The sequence below is a fragment of the Drosophila persimilis genome, unplaced genomic scaffold (genome assembly GCF_003286085.1).
Source record: "Drosophila persimilis strain 14011-0111.01,24,50 unplaced genomic scaffold, DperRS2 tig00000431-arrow-pilon, whole genome shotgun sequence".
NCBI classification, from domain to species: Eukaryota; Metazoa; Arthropoda; class Insecta; order Diptera; family Drosophilidae; genus Drosophila; species Drosophila persimilis.
The window spans coordinates 2,823,106-2,845,408 of NW_020825312.1; the positions used below are offsets into that span (position 1 = coordinate 2,823,106).

General features: G+C 46.3%; 3 protein-coding genes across 6 annotated transcripts in view; 2 read left to right on the top strand and 1 right to left on the bottom strand.

The window, feature by feature from the left end:
* Positions 1-7,216, top strand: part of LOC6596189 (calcium-transporting ATPase type 2C member 1) — a 45,970-nt gene extending 38,754 nt beyond the window's left edge. For 2 of the 4 annotated variants that reach the window (XR_003408913.1, XR_003408912.1), the window contains exons 3-5: positions 2,515-2,830; positions 2,903-3,930; positions 4,555-7,215. Coding sequence is in view for 1 of the 4 variants with exons in the window: in XM_026989892.1 (XP_026845693.1) it covers positions 2,515-2,830; positions 2,903-3,602 (1,016 nt within the window). In the remaining 3 variants the exon portion in view is untranslated. Of the gene's footprint in view, positions 1-2,514; positions 2,831-2,902; positions 4,510-4,554 lie in introns of those variants that run through there. The other 2 variants (XR_003408911.1, XM_026989892.1) reach the window with 2 other exon arrangements.
* A 1,017-nt stretch (positions 7,217-8,233) lies between these two features.
* LOC6596188 lies at positions 8,234-9,063 on the top strand. The gene is made up of 2 exons (XM_002021081.2): positions 8,234-8,713; positions 8,781-9,063. Exon 1 carries the CDS (start codon positions 8,256-8,258, stop codon positions 8,706-8,708), a length of 453 nt encoding a protein of 150 aa, XP_002021117.1. The 5' UTR covers positions 8,234-8,255; the 3' UTR covers positions 8,709-8,713; positions 8,781-9,063.
* A 3,644-nt stretch (positions 9,064-12,707) lies between these two features.
* On the bottom strand, positions 12,708-18,893 carry LOC6596085 (LIM homeobox transcription factor 1-beta). Its single transcript, XM_026989794.1, has 3 exons — positions 17,961-18,893; positions 13,056-13,934; positions 12,708-12,996 (listed from the first exon to the last, which is right to left on the bottom strand). Exons 1-3 carry the CDS (start codon positions 18,676-18,678, stop codon positions 12,743-12,745), a joined length of 1,851 nt encoding a protein of 616 aa, XP_026845595.1. The 5' UTR covers positions 18,679-18,893; the 3' UTR covers positions 12,708-12,742.
* Positions 18,894-22,303: the final 3,410 nt, after the last annotated feature.

Genomic DNA, 22,303 nt, shown 5'->3' on the forward strand with positions numbered 1-22,303 from the left:
GGCCGCAGGTGAACTCTGCGCCCCCACCAGCTCCTCCAACCATCCAATGCCACCCACTGGGCGTTCGTCCGTCCGTCGCATCCGCGGCGCGTGTCAATGTCAATGCGGGAAGAGAATTGTTCAATCAGCATGCAATGTTGATGCTGCCGTACAGAGGTGGGGTGAGGTGAGGTGAGGTGGAAAAAACACAGCAAAAGCAGTAAAAAATGCGAATTGCAATTATGCCGTTTATTTCATTTTTTATACCCACTATTCTCAAAGAGAACTGGGGTATATGGCGTTCGATAGAATTCATGTAACAGAAAAAGAAAACCAGACAAATGCACAGGTGCTATCCGGAAATGTAGAGATCTTGGCGCAAAAGAGGGCTGTTTGAAAAGTCTGGTGGGTAGGTGATGGCTCTTAACTCTCCCCAATGCTCCGATGTTTTTTTAGACTACCATTTAGGTGCGAACAAAATGCATGTCGTGTGCAGGACAATGCATATTGCCGCTCAGCTCGTATCTCTCGCTGATAAGGGTGGTTTTTGCTCCCCCATTCTAAAAGCATAGAGGGTACCCCATGTTCAGGCTTTTATTATAGTGCTCTCTTTATTGTTTTATTCGTGTTTTTTATCGCGCTTTTCCAAACAACGCGAATGGCGACAAATCGAATTTTTTATGCATTGCTTATGAAGGTTTTCTGGCATGCCAGACGCGCGGCTGTCATCAGCAGAAATTGAAACTCAAATCGAAATTGCAGTTTTCCCAAGCATAGACAGGTGAGCACGATGGATGGATGGATGGATGGATGGGTGGATGGATGGATGGATAGTTGGGTGATGGCACGCTTGCAGCATGCCCCCGCCCGCTCTTTGGTGCCGCTCTTGTTTTTTCGCGTGAAAATTAAAATCAGATGATTAGTTTTTGCGGTCAATGGCGTCCAGATACGGTACGGAGGTTGTAGGCGGAATGCCTGATGATGTCTGATGATGAACTTTAAATTCAAATTGAACCGAAAACTATGCGAATCTCTGGCTTATGGATGTGGGAATCAACTTATGAACAGAATGAACAAACGTGAATAGCTCCGAATAGCGCGCGGCCAACACTTAAAGGAGAGTACCATAAGCGGGAGCCACAGAACTGCAACTTGGCCAAGATAATGGCCCTCATTGAAGCTTGCATTCATTTTAATTTTTTGCGCCAAGGCGACCGCCGTCTAGCGTCTGGGCCATTAAGCCAGGGGACCAGCAAAAGCAAAATGAAACTGAAACATTCCCATGGAGGTCCCCGGGAGAGAGATAGAGATGCCGCTGCTGGCCACCTCTGTCATTTCCTGCAGCAGGAAGCCGATACGAAGGATACTCGGATGGCGAAGGAGATGGCGATGCAGCCTTTAATTGTCTGGGAGCTGAAAGAGCAGCCAGACCAGAAGAAGGAGCAGCTCCGAGCAGGAGCAAAAGCAAAAGCAAGTGCCGGAGCCGGAGCCGGAGCCGGAGCCGTAGGAGATGATGGGCAGCAGCGTCGTGAATGCGTTTTAATTACGTTTTCTGTTGCTCATTTTGCCGCGCATCTCGCCATTGTTCCGTGCCGTGCCGTCCCGTGCCGTGCCGTGGCTGGGTTGTGTTGTTCCTGCTGTTTGTTATAATATACTTCAGCGCACTCTAGCTAAAAATGTTGTACAAACAGGGCCGGGCCCACTGACGGAATAGGATGCGATGCCGTCCAATGGTTCGCTCGCAGGATGGCAGATGACAGAGTCCCCTCTAACCCCCCCTCCGCTACCCCACCGCCACTCGGAAAGACAAATACGCGGGCGCCATAATGAAAGATGGCGTCGCGACTCTTTGGAAAAGAGTACCGTCCGTACCGTACCCTCTCTGTCTCCGGCAGCTGGCGCTCCCTCTTGTGCGAACTTCATAAATGCGCTCAAGTGCAAAACGAAAAATAAAACACAAAAAACAAAAACAGAGCCCGGGAAGTGGGTAGTGGGAAGTGGGAAATGGGAAATGGGGAGCCCGAGGCACTGGGAGCCATTCCCCCTGGAGTTTTTCAAGTTTATTGCTTGGCTTACAATTGAATTTTCAAAGAGGGAACCTGCCTGCCAACACACCCGACAAATTAACAATTGTTTTTGCATTTGCTCCACGGATTACAACCAAAGTCGACGGCATCAAGCTGTGTGCCGGCACACACGCGCCAGCAGGCAGCTCCCGGCAGCTCCACTTGCCTGTTGCTTTGCACAGTTCATCGCCAATTGCTTGGAAAATGCAATGAAAGACTTACTCGATTTACTCGACTGCCCTGGAACAACAGAGCCAGAAGACAGTGGGAGAGGGAAGAGCCCTGTGCCAGGTGAGGGATTACAAGGGATTAGAAGTGGACTCAGGGATGAAGGGAGTAATTGCAAAGATAGCTCCCACACTATCCCATCTCATCCGAAGACTACTTCAATTAAGTGTATATAAATCCAGGGAGAGGCAACCACACGTATCGGCCATTTCTAAGCGGTTTTTTCCTTTGTTTCTTGCAGCCAATCTCATCGGCATCGACACCATCCACCACCAGACGCTGTCCGGGCAGGAGATGGATCAGCTGAACGAACACCAGCTGGACAAGGTGGCCAACAACGTGAGCGTCTTCTACCGCGTCTCGCCGCGCCACAAGCTGGAGATAGTCAAGTCGCTGCAGCGCACCGGCAACATTGTGGGCATGACTGGGGACGGGGTCAACGACGGAGTGGCCCTGAAGAAGGCGGACATCGGCATTGCCATGGGCAAGAATGGCACGGATGTGTGCAAGGAGGCTGCCGACATGATCCTGGTCAACGACGATTTCCACACCATCATGTGAGTAGATGCGGTAGCCATTGTAGAAGTCACTCTCTGACCGATTCTCCTTTCCCTTTCGCTTCCGTGCAGAGCTGCCATCGAAGAGGGCAAGGGCATATTTTACAACATTCGGAACTTTGTGCGCTTTCAGCTGAGCACCTCGATCGCTGCCCTGGCCCTGATCGCTCTGGCCACGCTGATGGACATTGCCAATCCGCTGAACGCCATGCAGATTCTATGGATCAACATTATTATGGACGGGCCGCCCGCTCAGTCGCTGGGCGTGGAGCCCGTGGACCACGACGTGCTCAAGCAGAAGCCGCGGAACGTCAAGCAGCCGATGATCACCAAGTCGGTGGTGGCGAATGTGCTACTGAGTGCCAGCATCATAGTGCTGGGCACACTGTGGGTGTTCCAGCGCGAAATGGCCGACGGCACTTTGGGGAAGACCAAGCGGGACACGACCATGACCTTTACTTGCTTCGTATTCTTTGACATGTTCAACGCCCTGTCGTGCCGATCGCAGACGAAGAGCGTGTTCACCATTGGGCTGACCACCAACCGCATGTTCCTGCTGGCCGTGGCCTTCTCGATCATTGGCCAAATGCTGGTCGTGTACTTTCCACCGCTGCAGATGGTCTTCCAAACGGAGGCCCTGACGCCCTACGACATCCTTTTCCTGGTCACGCTCACCTCCTCCGTGCTGGTCGTCTCCGAGATCAAGAAGTGGTTCGAGCGCACCATGGAGCGCAAGATGTACAGCACCCGCTCCGAGCTGGACTTCGTATGACAAAACGCAAGCGCTAGAGACGAGTTGCACCCGAAAGCCGAGTAAATTAAATAACAAACAAAAATAACAAAAAAAAGAGAAAAACTATGCCAAAACCAAGTGAGGAGCGTGGTGGACTGGACCGACGAGCAGCAGCAGCAGCAGCAGGAGAGAAGCACGAGAGCAGCGAAGTGTGTGTTTAGTTTTACATTTGACTCGACTCGACTCGACTCAAAAGTTAGCCAAAATTTAATCAGCAAAGCTGGGCGCAACTAGCCCCATTCCGGATTCCCATATTCCCATACATAAATATATTCGACGTAAGCCTCAAGGTTCGCGTTAGCTCTCTGTAAGTTTTGCATAGATTCTATCATTATCACTTTACTTTGTTCAGCTTATTTTTTTTGTTTTTTTTTTCCTATTTTATTGTATCGTATTGTATTGTATTGTATTTAGTTCTTAAGTAGACAATTTGTAGAGCTATTTTAATTTTGTTCGCTTTGCGTAGTTTGTTCACGGATGCTCAAGTATTTGAAAAAGCCAAGCGTCTCCAAAACGTCTCTTTTTATTTCTCAGCGTACAGCGCACACCATTGGCTCCGTTGGCTCCATTGGCACCGGCCCCCCCGGGTTGGGCCGGCCAGGCTCAGTTTTCACTTACTTGCCATCCATTTTCATTTAAGCTCCAAGTGCTGCTCTAGTTTAAGCTCCTAAACTGGCGAATCAAGTCATTTCAAAGTGTGTTTGATGCGAGTATGTCGGCGAAACATTTTTAATGTGATATTATTTTAAGCTCATAGACAACAGCAGCCTGCAAGAGAGCGGATCGCAAATTTAAGTTTCAATTTAAGTTGGTTTGCTTCTCGGCTCGTGGCGGCGCCAAATATTTTCATTTTGACAAATAAAAGCAAACTGCAGCAAATCCCCAAGAGATTCTATGTTCTATAATAATCGACCTGATCTCTATCCCACAGCAGCGAACCAAGAACCACAGAAATTCAACTGAGCAATCGTTCAATCGTCTCTCAGATTCAATCCAACAGATGCAGATGCTGATACAGATGCAACCCACAACCTAAAGTACCCTACCCGATTAAAATGTAAAAGAAATGTGCAGGAGTCGCAGGAGCCCATAAGACGAGGACGGAGCCCAGGCGCAGTGAAGTGAAGCAAATGGTTTTTAGTAATTTTGTTATCTAATTTATTCGGTGTTTGAGAAAACAAGCAACAAATTTGTGTACAACAACCGCAAAACGAGTCTCTAGTGCGCTAGCAGCCAAAACAATTTAGAACGCGACTCCAGCTCCCGAACCAACACCTTCGAAGGGGGCGGGGAGGCTGGAGATCGCCAAAAAAAAAAAGGAATACTTCGCGTATATAAAACAATGATTATGTATTTTATATACGTATGAATATTTGAGTAATTTGAATTTGAGAGTCCTAAGTAGACCAAATGTGTTTTTTAGTTTGCCGCCAAAGAGCAAACAGCAAACAGTTCAAAAACAGAATAATGCACAGAACAATGAGATGAGCAAGATGTGTAGCAAGGCAAAGCCAATTCCTCTCATAGCAGCACCAGATTACTGGAAAGTAATGTATTTTATTCAGATATATTCAGATATATATTCAATTCAAATGGTATTCGTAGCAAGTAACCCCACAATGTACTCACCTTAAGACCCTTCAGTTTCGAGGTTTGAGCATTGAACAGAGAAGCAATAATTAAAACAATACGATATGACAGTCGGTTGGGCTTGTCATCCTATATACTCGATCTCCCCCCTCAAATAGACAGTTTCAATGGGAAAAATCAAAAGAAAAAACAAAAGAAAACAAAAATAAAACAAAACAAAAAAACTGCAAAAATAGTCAATTAATACATTTTGAAACCGTATTAAGAGGAAAATATACATATATTCAAGTGAATTCGTAGACACAAGATCTAAAATTAATAGTAAAGGCAACATGTAATCTCACTTCTATGTTATTGTTAAATCCTCCCAATATCATCGACAGTCGATTCATATCATCACCACTCAGAAGACCCATGACCCCTCTCGCTCGAGCGACCAACCACTCATATTTCTACCGATCAGATCGCCCCCGATAGAGTATCGGGAGTGAAGATTTCACTGATTCACTGATGCATATCACATTTGCACCTAGAACGCAAAGCTTACTCACTGGCAATCGGCTCGGATTGTCTTCGATCCTAAAGGCTCAGCTCGGAAAGCAACTTTTACACCTTTCGTTGAATGAACACCTATTTTTCACGTGTGTTTTAGTGCAATGAGTTAATAAGTTAATGGACCAAGCAAGAAATTATTTACAAGAATTGTATCACACACTTCAATATCAGGCTTAAGCTCTCATGATCCACCAAGACACAGGCGCACCCTCATATATCATGGCAAGAAAAGTCCTCAAAAAAAAACAGAAAATCATTTAAAAATACACACAAAAAAAATGTAAAATCTACGATGAAAAATTATAAAAAAAAATGAAAGAAATTGTTTTACAAAGCATTCCTAGAAGCAAGCAAAGGCTCATTATCATAACCCACGCATGAATGCATACCACACATAAACATAAGGTACACCGGACACGCCCACTCACACACACTCACACACACACACACACACTCACTCACATCTCATCCACAATGGTAACAATAATTAGTAAATTAAGTATATTTGATTAACTAACGACAGCAACAAGATCAATATCAAGATCCAGATCCACTGCATGCATGAGTGTCTGAATAATAAAATATAATATGAATACGAATACGATTACGATTACGATAAAATAGTCGAAACACAGGTAACGAGATAACGTATCTAATGGAAAATATACCAAAATTATATGTATTGTACGGAATTTTTTTGATTAGCAAAGATCGTGGATTGGCAGAGGATGTATGTGCTGGACTATGCGAGAAACAATAATTTATAACGATCGATATTGATATTGATATTATGCTTAACCACTAAACGATAACCGGGCTATGAAGATATCCGAAGGAAGCGAAGGCGCGTATATAAGCCGCGTATCATATGTGTATGTCTGTGTAAATGTCTAACAGTGCTGGCTGAAATATCGAGCAGTTCACGTGCTATCAAGTCTCAATCTGTTGCTCATCTGTTTTACGATCTACTTTAGTCTTTAGTTGGTTCAGTTAGATGGAATGTACAAACTGCTGGAATGCGAAATGATTCTCGAATGATTTTTTTGATCCAGGCTTAACCTAAATGAAATTAAACTATAACTAACTGTGCTATTAAATGTAAGCGTAAAGAATATATACATAGATGAATACCAAGCATAGGGCAGACATTTCAGAAATATTTGCTACTTTTTTCTTACCCAGACTCCCGCCCCCGACCCCAGCCCTGGACACGATTATTCTTTACCTACATATATCTATATCTTTATCTTTCCTCCCCTTCACTCGATGCAACTGAGGCCAGCTCTATACCATGTAAAAGTCAACTAATGAATTTACATACCCGTAATTACATAATTTCAATATTTAGTTAAGTGAATAGCATTGCGATCTGCAGAATCTTAAAAATACTAAATAAATTATACAACTAACTGTACTAATAATATATTTAATATTTATCTGCGCGAGAAATATTTACTAAATAAAATAAACTTTACGTAGTAGTACATACAATACTAACCCGGTGGAGGCTTCTTTGACTTAATATCCTTGGGAACCTTGCAGGAGTGTGCCTTCATGGAGTGTCCCAGAAACAAATTTGTGGAGATCGGGAGCACGTGGCAGACGTTGCGTGGCGCGGTTATTGGATGAAATTGTCGGGGGCATTCTCTGCATTTTCCCTCAGGAAATCATTTAATATTTTAAATTTGTTAGTTTGGCGCCAAATAACAAAATGCATGTGACCATATACTAAAAAATTAAAAAATACCAACAAATTAATCCAAAATTTTTGAAAAATACCAAAATTTGTTTCCAGCAACAGAGTTCGATAGAATTTATCGCACTAATACATCAGTGCATTAAATGATTTAAATATGCCATCTACAACATCGAGCTGGTTTTTAATTGAAGCCTAGTGCTTCAAAAATTTCGGATAATAATGTCTAACAGCGTGCTTACACTAGGGCTGAGTCATGCGTCTTTGCGTAGTTCTTGTAGAACGGATAAGGCCTAATGGTGGCAGCTAGTTTCATCCTTTTTGAACTCTAGTGCGCTTATTCAAACCGTAGGGCATGCGGTCACACTCTAGGAAAATATATGACAAACAATTAACTATTGAGACCAGTGGGTGTATTAAAATACACTCCACGAAACTTATGTAGCCTGAAGAGTTTTAGCGCATTAAAGAGGAAGGATAGGATGGGTTTACAAGAGAACTTTAGAAATAGTATTATTTTCTGCGACTTAACTCAAGTCCAGTTCAAATAGAGCGGGCAAAGTTTGTTGTTTTATCGGTATATTTACGGTATACTTAAAAAGTGAGACAGTAAATTTCGGTATATTTCTGAGGGTAGCAAATGTGTAGAAATGTGAACTCCATACTTGCCATTTGTTATTTTATTTTTGTTTTGTTTGCATCTGAAGGATATCTGAAGCATATAATTATAATTCTATAATACTATATTCTTCTTGCGTTCGGCCAAGAAATTCGCAGATTCAGAATAAATCATGAATGATTCGGATTCTGAATACGAGGAGAGCGAATACTTGGTTTTTGCGGATTTCAAAAACCAATTACCACCTCACACGCTTAAGCACGAGGATGCTGCCATTAAAATTATAGGAGTGGAAAGCGACAACCCCATGGCCGAGGTAAATGGCAGCATTTTCAAAGGCACCTACGAGCACTCCACAGGGACAAATGTGTTTTTCGAAAAAGACATGGATCGTTCGCCGGCTGACCCGCTATTCGAGGCAGCCTGTCGACAGAAGTACCAATACCTAGACAAGTCAGACAAGGTAATTTCCTTTGAGCGCGCTTATATAGAGCACTTGCCGCCAGAACCTGACAAATCAACAGTGGTGCCAGATACAATTACTGAAGACACAGACACGCCGCAGACAACAAAGCTGAATATCACCTATAAGGACGCAATAAATAAGTTTGGAGAGGAGAATTAACTTTGGTATGTCTGAGGTAGTCCCGCGTCCGACACACTGTTCATCAATAATCCTCTGATATTCTCATTTCAGCACCATGGAAAGTTATCTCGAGACGCTGGAGAGATCTATACACTTACGCTATTTTTAAATCGATTACCAAGACAACTTGCGAAACAAATACCTCGCCGACGATTGTGGATATGGACAAAAGTTACTTATTTGATTTGATTTCATCGCCAGACAAAAACAGTATCCATATCTAAGAGCCCGGCATACATAGCCCCGCATAAAAGAATGAACTTACAAAGTCCATTAATTGCTGGGGAATTTGACTATCTAGGCAATCCCAATAAATATCACTAACCGTCCGTCACCCTCGTTGGTGTACTTGTTTGCCTTCGTTTACCTTCCTTTTTTAAAGCTTTAACCAGCAACCTGTTCTGCAGCAACCTGTACTTAGCTTTGTAAGACCAACTCTCGCTCACCGGATAAGTATTCCCTCGTTTTCACTGGCATTGGCAGGTTGGCCGGCTATTCGGAGATTATTTGCCGCTGGTGGACCCGCCGACGAAGTTCCTGCAGCTGGTCAATGTTCACTGGAATTGAATGTAATTTCTACTGCTCCTTCTGGTGCTGCAATGTCCGGAAGATTTTCCAGTTGAATCTGCTTTGGTGTGGCGCCTTGGTTGCGATACCCTGCTTAAACCCTGAACTCACTCAGTATGGTTCCCCACCGCTAGATGGCGCACACTGCACGTTGAGAGTTTATGAGAGAGAGAGAGAATTAGTACGAGCGTGGAATCCGTTGTATTAATTTGTTCATTCTGGCCATAAATAAAGATCCGATCCAGATCCTTCAGATATGGTCATTCTTTATAATTTTGCGTTTTTAATTTTGTCGTATCTTTAAATTTGAGGATGCTACAAGGGGGCGAGCGAAATTTCGAAGTACATTTGAATCATTTTTTGTTTAGTCTTGAACGATTAAAAATCTGATTTTTCTAGGTGCGAATTATTTTATTGCAATCAAAATTGTTTATTAGGGCTGCATTTGCATCTAATTATCGCATAGAAACGTGCAAAATTAAGAGCATCCCAGATGGATGGCGGAATACCTCAGAATTTTCGAGACTGCAAAACTTTTCGGACCATCTCAGAAATGGATGGTGGCCAGGATGGTGAATAGGCTATTAGAGCTCGGCTTAAGCTGTAAAGAATGATGCACAACTTTCAAGTGAGAGATGATGGTGTGGCGCCTTGGTTGCGATACCCTGCTTAAACCCTGAACTCACTCAGTATGGTTCCCCACCGCTAGATGGCGCACACTGCACGTTGAGAGTTTATGAGAGAGAGAGAGAATTAGTACGAGCGTGGAATCCGTTGTATTAATTTGTTCATTCTGGCCATAAATAAAGATCCGATCCAGATCCTTCAGATATGGTCATTCTTTATAATTTTGCGTTTTTAATTTTGTCGTATCTTTAAATTTGAGGATGCTACAAGGGGGCGAGCGAAATTTCGAAGTACATTTGAATCATTTTTTGTTTAGTCTTGAACGATTAAAAATCTGATTTTTCTAGGTGCGAATTATTTTATTGCAATCAAAATTGTTTATTAGGGCTGCATTTGCATCTAATTATCGCATAGAAACGTGCAAAATTAAGAGCATCCCAGATGGATGGCGGAATACCTCAGAATTTTCGAGACTGCAAAACTTTTCGGACCATCTCAGAAATGGATGGTGGCCAGGATGGTGAATAGGCTATTAGAGCTCGGCTTAAGCTGTAAAGAATGATGCACAACTTTCAAGTGAGAGATGATTTGTATCTAGACATAAAGTAGATGGGCCGCGATTAGCCTGATATATATGTATCTCCATGAAGTAATTAATTATTTACAGACTATTCAACGGCGCAATGATGATCTGGTGAGTTTTATATCTGTGTTTTTTTTGGATCTAGTGTAGACTGGCCTTAACCTTAAACGCGAACTTCCGTTCAGCGACATATTCTCTTCATATCCATATGGGATGACGATAATTTGTAGGTATACAAATTTTCTTCAATATTATTCATATTCCATTAAAAATATTAATTCATCCGACGACACTGATGTTCCATGTGAAAACGTGTCAAGGATCGAGGGGGATTCATCCCTTGTCTGACGTAGTCATGAGACTCTGAAAATGGAAATTTGTACTTTTAATACTGGTTTTGAGGCTACTGAGCTTTTTCAGCAGCGTAGTTCGATAATTCGATGATTGTTTAGCTAAATGTGTTTTATTGTGGGGGATAGTGTATAATAAATAAAGAGGCAGAACAATAGCGAAAGGTGTGCCGATGTGATAGCGATAGCGGGATTTAAGGACGGGCAGATGATCGCTTCAGGACGGGGTCTGTTCAAGACTGTGACAGTCTTTCTTCCCAAAAAGTAAAACATATGTTCAACAGCTGCGCGACGCTTACCAGCACTAACAAATCGATGTCTATCATGCTATCGCTCTCTTCGCAGCAAATTTACCAAAGTCTAATGTCACACAGCTATAACCATACAGTATATATGTAGGTGTTTCAGTTCATACAACGAACATGTTGCAAAGGAACTTTCTTTGTACGCTGCCAGGGTCTGCGACTATGGCGTCTCAGTTTTCTCTCGAGGGTCCAGGTTTTAATGTATGGGTGCACACGTACTCGCGCACTCTGCCTGTATAGGATTGCTGGCATTTGTGGATTTAACTTAAGCATTTTTAGAGTATTATTTCACCTGCGACACATGATGGTGCATAACCGTTTCGTTTGGCGGCTCCAATTAATACTTGTCTCTGTGCACCACATTAGCACACGGATATGATATGATGGCCTGTAAAACACAATTTTATATAAATTAAATTAAATATATAATATAATAATAATAATATAAAAATAATAATAATATAATAAATTAAACTTAAATTAGAATTAGTCTAAGATCCGTAATGGCTCATGTGGGCCAGCTCTCTGGGCAAGACTGCATTCCGTTACCATGCCATCAGGCTGTGGCCTGAGCGGAATCCCGAAATCATTTAAAAACCTTGCTTGCTATACCCGTACATCAAAGAGTTTAGAGACATAGGGTGTGTGTAACAGAAGGAAGCGCTTCCGACCCCATAAATTATATATATTGTTAGGGGGAAGGGGATTTATATTGTTATATTGGAGGGGGTATTTCCCATGAGATCTACGGGAAGGAGGTCCAGGAGGAGAAGGTATCCAGGGCTTCACCTGGAGTAGTGCATAGCCTGCCAGTTATGCATAGATCTCTACTGAGTTTGTTGAGACAAGTTCTGTTGTCTAGGGCTTGTCCATTGAGCATGATTGGTCGTATGAAGGCGTTGTATAGCCTCGGATCTATATACGGAGTCATTCCCCGATTGCTTTACTGCATTTATAGAGGGCCATTCTCTACCTTTGAGAAAAAAGCATACCCGACTCGGTTAAGATGTATATTTTAGGGGAACAGATTAAATTGCACTTGCTAATACAATTATTGACTTTAAATTACATTTAATAACAATTGTCTGGCTTAAAACTATTTACAAACATAAGGTGCACATTGACCGTTTACCTTTCGGGTGTTCTACATATCGTTATATATGTATATGTTATGCATTATCGCGCTTGCTCTCGCTTCCGCAAGACCAACAAAAAAAAAAAAGTGCTACCGTCTCGCTGGTGCGCCAGAGAACGTAACGCGAGAACCTTAAAATTTCATTTATCTTAAAAAAATCACATTTCATTTATCTTGTTCTACAACTCGAATCTAATGCTGCAGCCGCCTGTCTCCGAAATGCCTCCTGCGGAAACCAACTATGCCAACTATGCGCTATTTATAAAGTAACAGCTGCCCCTCTGCGTGGGTGGCCGTGACCTTGGCATTGGGGTTAAGGGAATGGGAGTGGGCCACCACTCTGTACCACTGCCGTGCAACTGGAGCCTATAACTCTAACGCTAATAAATTCGTACGACGGCGAGTCCTCGCCACGCCTCTGTAGCTGCCTCAACCGATTCGAGTATCTAATGCTCCGAGCTGAAGTACGAATTTTGCATGAGATATAGCTTGTCGATCGGGTTTATCAGGCTGGTGTTCAGGTTGGCCAACATGTCGTGGGGATTCGAGTGCGAGTGCTGGTTGCCGGATGAGCTGGTGGACTGCAGCTCCAGGTTGTTCAGCGACAGGGAATCTGCGTCGTCGTCCAACTGGTCGAAATTGCTGCCATCCAGCGACAGGTCCGAGCTGCAAAAGCTGTCGTTCGAGTTGGCCGGGTAATCTGTGAAAGGAGTAATCGGCTCAAATCTGCGGTCTAGTCTGGTGATAAGGTTTTCTTACCGTCCGGGGAGAAGGGCAAGTTGGGATTTAGTGGCTGGCTGGCAAAGGCGTTGTCCAGTCCGCCTAGATAGCCCGAGCTGTCGCCGCCCATCTCCTGCTTGACACACTTGTCCTCCTTCTCATTGGACTCCTTGTCATCGGCGGCGCTGGAGTTGCCTGTGCCACGACCGCCTCCAGATCCTCCCGAGCTGCCACCATTCTGCTTGGCCTTGCGTTGGATCTTCTTCATCTTGGCGCGCTGGTTCTGGAACCACACTTGAACCACGCGCACCGATAGTCCGGTGTCCTTGGCCAGGGCCTCGCGTACCTTGCGGCATGGCTTGGGCGACTGATCGAAGGAGGCCTTGAACTGCTTACGCTGCTGTGAGGTAAGAATGGTGCGGGGTCGCTTCGGACCGCGACGTCCGTCCCGTGGCCGCAGCAGATCCTCCTCGTCCAGGCCCACAAAGCCGCAGTGCTGGGCTGCAGCCGCGGCCAAGAACATCTCCTTTTCCAGGTCGTGACGGTAGCAGAACAGCTGGCCGTCGCGCAGCATGAACTGCTCGCCCTTCTGGAGGGGCAGTCGGCACGCGTAGCATACGAAGCAGGGCAAGTGGAAGACGTAGTTGGGGATGGGACGCATAACCAGCTCCTGCGGCAGGATTGCGTGACAGCAAGAGGCGCACTTGACCCCGAACAAACGGTCGTAGTCCATCTTGCAGTAGAGCTTGGAGCTGCGCACGTAGCAGGTGTGGTGGAGCTGCATGCCGCAGTAGCAGCAGGCCAGACATTGCTCGTGCCAGTTGGCCTCGCCCACATTCATCAGATAGCGGTCGTGGATCTTCTGGCCACAGCCCTCGCACAGCTCGAAGTTCTTCTCGCATTTGATGTGGCCCACTTCTGTGGAGATGGAGAGAAGGGAAGGCAAGACGTTAGTGAGTTATAAAATCGATTGCGCTGTGCTTATGGTTAGTGGCAGTCGGAAATCTGCACAACCCTACCCGTTATCCCCAACCCGCTTCCCTTCATTGGCGTGCGTGGCGTATACGTGATGGCAGCACATGTCGCTGCAAAATTATCATGACATGTGCTGCCACAGTGCCAGGAACAGCGTCGGGGAGGATGACAGCAACGGGGACGACGACGACGACGACGCTGACAATCAAATCGTGTGAAAATGTCTCAGCTCCCTTGTTTTTGTCCTCATTGTTTCGCACTTGGCCCCGAAGAGACAGAAGCGCCTCTCCTCGAACTGGATCTGGCAATCATGGGAGGCAGCGGAAGAGTCGGAGGCAAGGCAAAAGTATCTGTCACCGGGCTGCAACAGCTTGTATTGAAAGGTTGCTGATGCGTAATTGAAACGTAAAGTTTTCTGTATTTGTGCGAGCTCTGAAGGTGGGTCCGGGTCCCCGATTATCTGTGTACGCCCTGACAATGACTAAATTGATTCTAACTTTTTATTTCATGCAAAACGCATACATGCATGAGATCTCAATTCCTTATATGTACATAATTCCCTTATGAATCCTCCTCCTGTTGGGCTCGTCTCTCTAGCCCACCCCACACTCTGAATCAGAACGCGACTAATCCCCGTCCCCGTCCCAATCCCCATCCCCATCCTCATCCCTTTCCCCATAGACGAGCTCTTGAAACTGTAAACCAGTCATAAAAAGCAGTACCCGAAAACACAGCAAAAGCTGCCTGCAGTAAACATAAAAAAAATATATGACGACCGCCACGAAAAATGTATGGAAGCATCTGAAAAATGAGCAGCCAGCCTGAAGGATGGGGGACTGGGACTGGGACTGGAGTGGAGTGGAGCAGAGAGTGGTGCTATATTATATGGCTGTGGCTCAGTGGCAGAAAAATGTGCATGATTTATGGTTGGCACAATGGCGGACCCCATAGCTGCCATATCTACGATAGACGTACGTATGCGTACATGTACATATATCTATGCAGATGTGGGCGTGCGCTGAGGGGAGAAGCTTGTTGTTAGGGGCGCCAGCGCTTTGAGAGCTAAGCCAGTGCAGCGTGAAGTTGACAAAGCCCTCCCCTAAGAGGAGCCCCATACCGTGTTCCCTTGGACCAGCTCTACCGCTATTGTGCATTCTACAGTGCATACATCAGAACCAATCGCATTGTCGATAACGGATTTGGCAGCGCGAAACAAAAAGTGCTGCTGGGCGCCAAAGGATGATTCATTGATAAAGCCAGACCCGAGAATGGGGACGTTTTTTAGAACTCGGATTTGAGCTGGTCCCCGGCTTTGGTGGTGCGATATTGGGTCGTGTTCTCTCCATTGACGTTTCGTTTGTGTAATCTAATCGAGATTTATGGCATTTGCTGCTCTTCTATGATTGCTCTTTTTCAACTCGACCCGATCCTTGCTTTGTTTCAGCAATCAAAGGGCGGACACAAAGGACCTATTCAAATCAGGGACTCACTGAAGACCGCATAACGCAGCATGGGTTGAGCTGGGCTGGCGTTGAAAAAGTCAACAGGCAAACGGGCAAACGGGCAAACGGGCAAACTGGCAAACAGGCAACAAGCGCAAACAGTGGAAACAAGTGCGGCACACTCATGTCAAATACATAGATTAAACAGCAGATAAATCCAAAGGCAATGCGGCGATAAACGGGAAATATAACCAGCTAATAGACAACAGCGTCGAAAGTGTCCTCGTTGTTATCGGTATCAGCGGTATCAGAGTGCTTATCGGGCCCCTCCTGCTTCGCACTGTGGCACTATATGGTGCATTTATTGACACACTGACAGGCAAGCGGAGGTCTATGGAGATAAATTGGGGAGCCGGAGCCTCATTTGGGGCGCTAACTACGGCCGGGTCCACGTGCCACGGAGATTTTTGGCAGCTCGACTGGATAGACAGCTCTGACAGCTTTAATTATTGCCGCTGGCAGCAATTTAAAGCCCATGCTATCTCTACCTGCTGGATCTCAAAATGAAAGTGACATAGAGCTATGCATATGGCGCATATTTCCGCTCCTCCTCGAACAAAGCCCACACTTACAGAGACAGGGACAGAGATAGGAGAGGGCAGGGACAGGGAGAGGGACAGAGACAGGCAGGAGCAAGTTGAAGCCACCGCAGAAGCCAGATATGTATGCTGATACGCTCGGTGAAATACCTGACACTGAGTGTGCTCATTTCCGTGGTCTGCCTGCCACTGCCTTCCCATCCGGCTGCAGCCATTTGGGATTGCCCCATGCCCCATCCACGTGCCCCGCACCGACATTCCTCGACCCCGCCTGTCTTGATAGTTGAATTCAGACTTTCAGACTCCGGGTGGGCACACACACAGCGACACACACAATAGTTGCGCAGTGTGGGTCGGGTCTCCAAAGCAGCTAAGTGATTTCCAACCTGACACGACACACAGGACAGGGGGGATCCGGGTGGTAGCTGTGGAAGCGGAACCGGAAACTATTTGCTGCCATTTGCCAAATGGCAGAATGCAAACATTAATAGAAATTTCATAGGCAAATCTCAAGTTAGTCGGCAAAAGAGCAGGCAGCCACATTCGCTTCTACCAGAGGCTTGAGGTGAGGTGAGTGAGGTGCGCATCGGGGGCGGAGTCTCTCGAAAGTCTTGTGATCCTAAAAAACCCAAACACCATCATCCACTTCGCCTCGGACGAGGTCTGCACATGCATCACACATTGTTTGCACACTTTGCATTTCGGGGGAATTGCGCAAAAGTTTTCCCAGCAACACTTTCGTTGCAGCTAAGCTGAAAAGTGTTGCCTACTTTGGGGCACTGTGCGGTGTGTGCGAGTGTGTGCGAGTGTGTGCGAGTGTGTGTGCGTGTGTGGATGCATGCCATGGCATGTGTGTGTGCCTGCGTGCGAGTGCCAGTGTGTGGCATGCCTTAATAGCCTTTTATTGGTTTCACCACGCCCCTTTCGGACGTGCAGTGTCAGCCAGGTTCATTGTCAGAATTATTTTGTGGTCAACTTGCGTTCATACTTTTGGAAATACTTTCGGTCCGCCCCCGCTGTGGCATGTCCCTACTATCATAAATCCATAATCCATTGTGTGCCACTGCCAATATTCGCTTTGATAGAAAATTTGAATTTATTTTGATGTTTGCAAACAAATTGAATTCATTGGCAGATCTCGCTCATCGCCATCAATCCAAGTTAATTGCCAAAAATTCTGGTTATATTGTTTATGAATGCCTCACTGGATTTGCAATTAGTTGTAAAATAATTACTGTTACTGTAGAAACAGCCTAGGGACATGGGCTTAACAAACAACTGAATAATTTTCACTCAAAAATATTTGTTTGCTCGACCAAATTATAATGTGAAATCATTAATTTCCTGGGAAATGGTCGAATATATTGTCGATTTCTAATGGACTGAAATCAGTATACAATTTAAAAGTCCTCTCTCTGACTAAAACAAATTATTTTACTATTTACACTTCGATCCTTATTTAATCTAAAACCAGGAAAACTACTTTATTATGTAAGGTTTTCCACAACATTTGTGACCTATGGATTCAGGAAATTATTATTTAACACTGAGTATTCAACTGCTTTTGAAACGCCAATTAAAGTTAAATTTTTTGAGAAATACTCATCTCTTAATGAAAATTATAAGGAAAACTGGCACACAAATTCCTTTAGACCCAAAACCTCAGAACATCTCACGCAAACTGCAAACACAATCTGGTGTGGGGGCGCTGCACAATCTCGATTCTCGTGAAGGTGAGTGGCAGCACCGGAGGGCCATGCCACGCACTTCCGGTGCAGAGAAAGGCGCCTCGCTTGCCCAAGGACTCCGCTCCGACCCGCAGGCCGGGCACACGCAACTATGCCAAAAACGAAAAGCGTGAAAACCCCAGAATCGGAACGAGCCGGAAAATGCCTCGACTGCCGGTGCAAAATACTTTTGGAACATACCTGTGCGTCCACTACAATCGGCAGACAATTTCGATGCTGCCGCCGACGCCAACGCCGTTGCCGCTCCTCCTGCCGATGCCAGTGCCAGTGCCGATGCCGTCGTCGAGGTCGCAGACGCAGCAGCCGTGGCTGCTCCGCCTAATGACGAGGAGGCGACTGAGGGAGCTGTTGCTGGTGGCGCTGCCGCAGAAGAAGCAGAAACAGAAGCAGCAGCAGCTGTTAATGTGTTGCAGGCGGAGTGGTTGCTGTTGTTGGGGCTGTGTCCTGTGGGCGTGGGGCAGCTGTTAATTGGCACTGGCGTGGTCGAGGCTGCGTGTTGCTGTTGGTGGGGATGCTGCTGATGGTGGGGATGGTGTGGGTGTGGATGTTGGTGTTGCTGTTGCTGTTGCTGTTGCTGCTGCTGTTGGTGCTGTGCGGAAATTACGGGCCCCGTTAATGAAGTTGTTGCTGTCGGGCTGTTGTTGCCGGAAATGCTTGTTGGCAAATTGTTGTTGCTAATGTGCACATTGTTATTGTTATTGTTGTTGCTGTTGTTGTTGTTGTTGTTGGTGCTGATACTCGTGTTGCTGCTTCCGCCTAGACAGGCGGCTGTGGCACTGGTCATGACACTGGGGTTCGGACTGTCCAGGAACCGCGCGCCACCGTGATTCTGCTGCAGCGAGTAGAGGCCGCCAGCGACTGGATTCAGATTTGTGGGCATCGGATAGAACTCCAACATTTTATTGACGCCGCTTGACGAATTCACTGTTCGAGTCTCTTGGACAAAAAAATCGCAAAAAAAGAAAACACGGACACATAAACACGTACTCGTACTCGTACACGAAAGCCGGACACTTGCACGGGGCTCTATGGCTGCCGCTCCACTGAAAATAAATCTGGTCTCGAATTGACGGACTTGGGGCTGACTGTTGACGACTGTTGACGACTATTTGTCTGAGATTGAGGTTCCGCTGTAGAGCGAGGAGGCACAACCAGCTGCTTTCGCTGTCAGATTGCGTGTGATCGAACAATCAGCGGAATCAAAGCATTTCACTTTGCCCTTCGCTGCTGCGTCGGCAGTGCCAAAAGTCCCATTCTGAAATGTACCCCCGCACATACACACACTCACACACACTCGTACACATCCAGCGAGCCCTCACTCACCCTCTCAGCGCTCTCGGCGATGACGATGTAGATGTCGCGCCACTGCGCCTGCGCCTGTTTACAAAAGCAACAGAGCAACAACTGCTGGGAACCCCACCGCTGCACGTGACGAGGAGAGGAGATGGGAGATGGGCAGCGGCACTGCAAGGGTTGCATGAGAGGCAGTACCAGTACCATTCCCACTCCCGTTCCCACTCCCGTTCCCAACCCCCGTGTCATCGTGTCCGTGGCTGTGCGCATGTCTCAAGTGATTATTAGCCGCTTCGGCCACAGTCCACAGTGCCCGAAGGGAAATTTACTCGAGCGATATTTCCCTCGTGTCTGGCAGGCCACACCTCAGCGGCCTGCGATTGGTCCATGGCTTCCCCACGCAGTCAACGGCAACCATTTTCTGCGGGTACATATATATCCATCTGATTGCTCTCTCACTGAGAGAGATTGTTGCTTTTATTGTTTTTGCCCCGTCGTGGCATAAATTCGAGCCGCAGCTCGGGCTTGCGAGCGGGCCGAGGGGCGGTGATGGGTGGTGCACCCGACAAAGACACAAAGACATACTTGCACCGACGCTGGCGGCAACTTTGACGTGCTCGGCGAAACGACAGCCAGCGACAATTTCTCGAGTTGTTGCTGCCCCTTTGAGTGGCACGACTGGACCAGAAGGCCAACACAAGAACGACGACGGCCTTGTCTTCTTCCCGTTTTTATGCTCTTGCATTTAACTTTTGCGGGTTGGAAAAGTTTGGGGATAAACAGCCAAGGAGCGGGTGACCAGCCAACCGACACCCTGGATACAAGCATAACGGAATACTAAAGGGTAAACGAGGATAGTTTATCGGATAGATCTTGGAGTCTTCAAAGCTGAGGATCTGGGGATCTGGGGAAGAACATTGTCATATCGACAATGTCACCCTGTATACCTGCTGACAGGCAACCAAACTAGCAAACCCATTTCCGCAGCCCTACAAAAGCCAACTATTCACCCACGCAAATACAAACACAAGCACAAGCGCAGGGATACACCCCTTCACAAAGGGAAAGGAAAGCCGAGAAACAAGGAGAAAGCGGAAGCTGAAAAGACAAACCAAACATGGCGCCGTGCACAAAAGTTTGGCGCTACTTCTGAGGCTTGGTTCTTCCTGGAGTCCTGTAGTCCTGGAGTCCTGAAGTCCTGGAGTCCTGGAGTCGGAGCTGGATTGCTCAGTCCCCCCTTTGCTTTGCGCTTTCGGCAACTTGATGTTGGCTCTTGGCTTAAGACTAGGCTTTGGCTTCAATGATTCTGCCTTCTCAGCGTGCTGTGTTGTGCCCCTCCACATCCTCCATCCTCGGCAGCTCGACATGCCGATGCAACTTCTGCCGTAAAAGTCCCAGCCAAGCTGGATATGTTTTGGCAGGGCTTAGGATACCTTGCGTGGGAGGAGGAGTGGGAGGACGACTCGGCGAACTTGTTGGCATCGAGCAGCACTTGTACACGGAATTGGCATAGCTTGGCTCTACTGCCCGGCTCGCCCCACCTTACCGCTCGACGATTGTTGCTGCTGCTGCTGCCGCTGCCGCTGCCAGTTTGTGCAACTTTGAAAACTTTATTTACCGATTTCGACTGGAACAAAGGCCACTAAAATTGAAGCAATGTGCGCATTTGCTGTGGAATTATAACAAAGCAGCGAAAAAGTATCTGCTGCACGATTTTTTATACGGTATTCGCCGAGCAAGAGGGGTATATAAGATGTTGTTTATTTTGGCCGCCTTCATGGTGATAAAAGACAATGGCAACAATGGTTTGGTGGGTATTTAGCAGTCAGAACCCTCGACTAAACAGCTCTGGCTTGTTTTCAGTCTCGTTCCGAGTGTTTTCCGACTAACAAAATCATAGAAATTTAGCCATCAGCGAAATAAGGCACAGAGACAACGAATTTAATATATTTGTGGGATGTTTGTAATCTCTTATAAACCAGAAAGATATCAATTATATTTTCTAATAGCTGGAAGCCCATAACCACCCACATTTAGCCAAATGTCACGTTTACCATTAATTAACGGCCGGGTAGTCTCCCGGGCAAAGTCCGCTTCGAAATGTCAAGCTTTATGGCAGCAATCGACAGCGATTCGGGGGCGTGTGCATAATTAGGCCGGAAAGTGCACAGGAGAGGGAGCCAGAAGATAATGGCAACGGGAGGGGTCACTGCCGATTCGCTGGCCACTGCTGCGGCCAAAGCCAATAGACGAAATTATGGTTTAGAGGCACCATAAAGATACAGTGAATCGTATCCGTATCTGCAAGATAGCTACGCCACCCGGATTCAATTAGCCTTGGCAACGATGGAATGATACGTCAGCCAAAAGCTGCAGCTATCCTCAATCCCATTCCCATTCCCCATCCACTAATCGGAATAATGATGACAACATCATAGTGCCGATAAGTTGGGATCCGACGAACGAAACGGAAAGCGGTAATAAAATCAAATCGACAATGGAAAAAAGTGGAAATTGTCATAAAACTCGTCAGGGTAGAGCGACAGGAATCGGAGAAGGATGGATGGGTGGAAGGATGTAAGCAAAGGGGTCGTTGTCAGCCAAAGGCAAAATGTTAGGGCACTGGAAACAAATTTAATAAAACATCTAAAAACAAACGGGCAAAGGGTAGCCGCTCTGGGTTCGGGTTCGACTGGGGTTGGGATGGGTTTTCGCAGGGCATTCAGATTCCGATTCGGGTTCAATGCATTCATTGTGCGGCTCCTCTCTGCCTCTCTGTCTCTCTGTCTCTCTGTCTCGTCAATGGGCCTCGGAGACAGAGTAATATTGAATAACCACAACAACAGCAGCAGTAGCAACAAGGGGCACGCTCGGCAGCCTCAGGATAAATAGTTTTTGTATGGCCCTTCAATTATCATTTGAGCATGATAAGCGCTAAAGAGGCATGAAGACCAGGACAGACACCGGCACTGGAAAGTGGCTGGCAGGATATACTCGTGCATAGGAGGTGAGTGGCAAGAAAGAAACCAGTCTAAGTAACCACACAAGACTGCTTGAAAATGTGCCGCAGGAGCCAGGAGGCAAGACGCACAAGCGGCAGAAGCGGCAAAAGCGGCAAGGACCACCATCAGCCGCAGGCCGGGTAAGGGATAGGGGTCATTAGATGGAAACATTTGCTCTTCCTGGCACTCGCCTCCACGGCTCTATTGGCGGGCAGTCAACTAGAAATG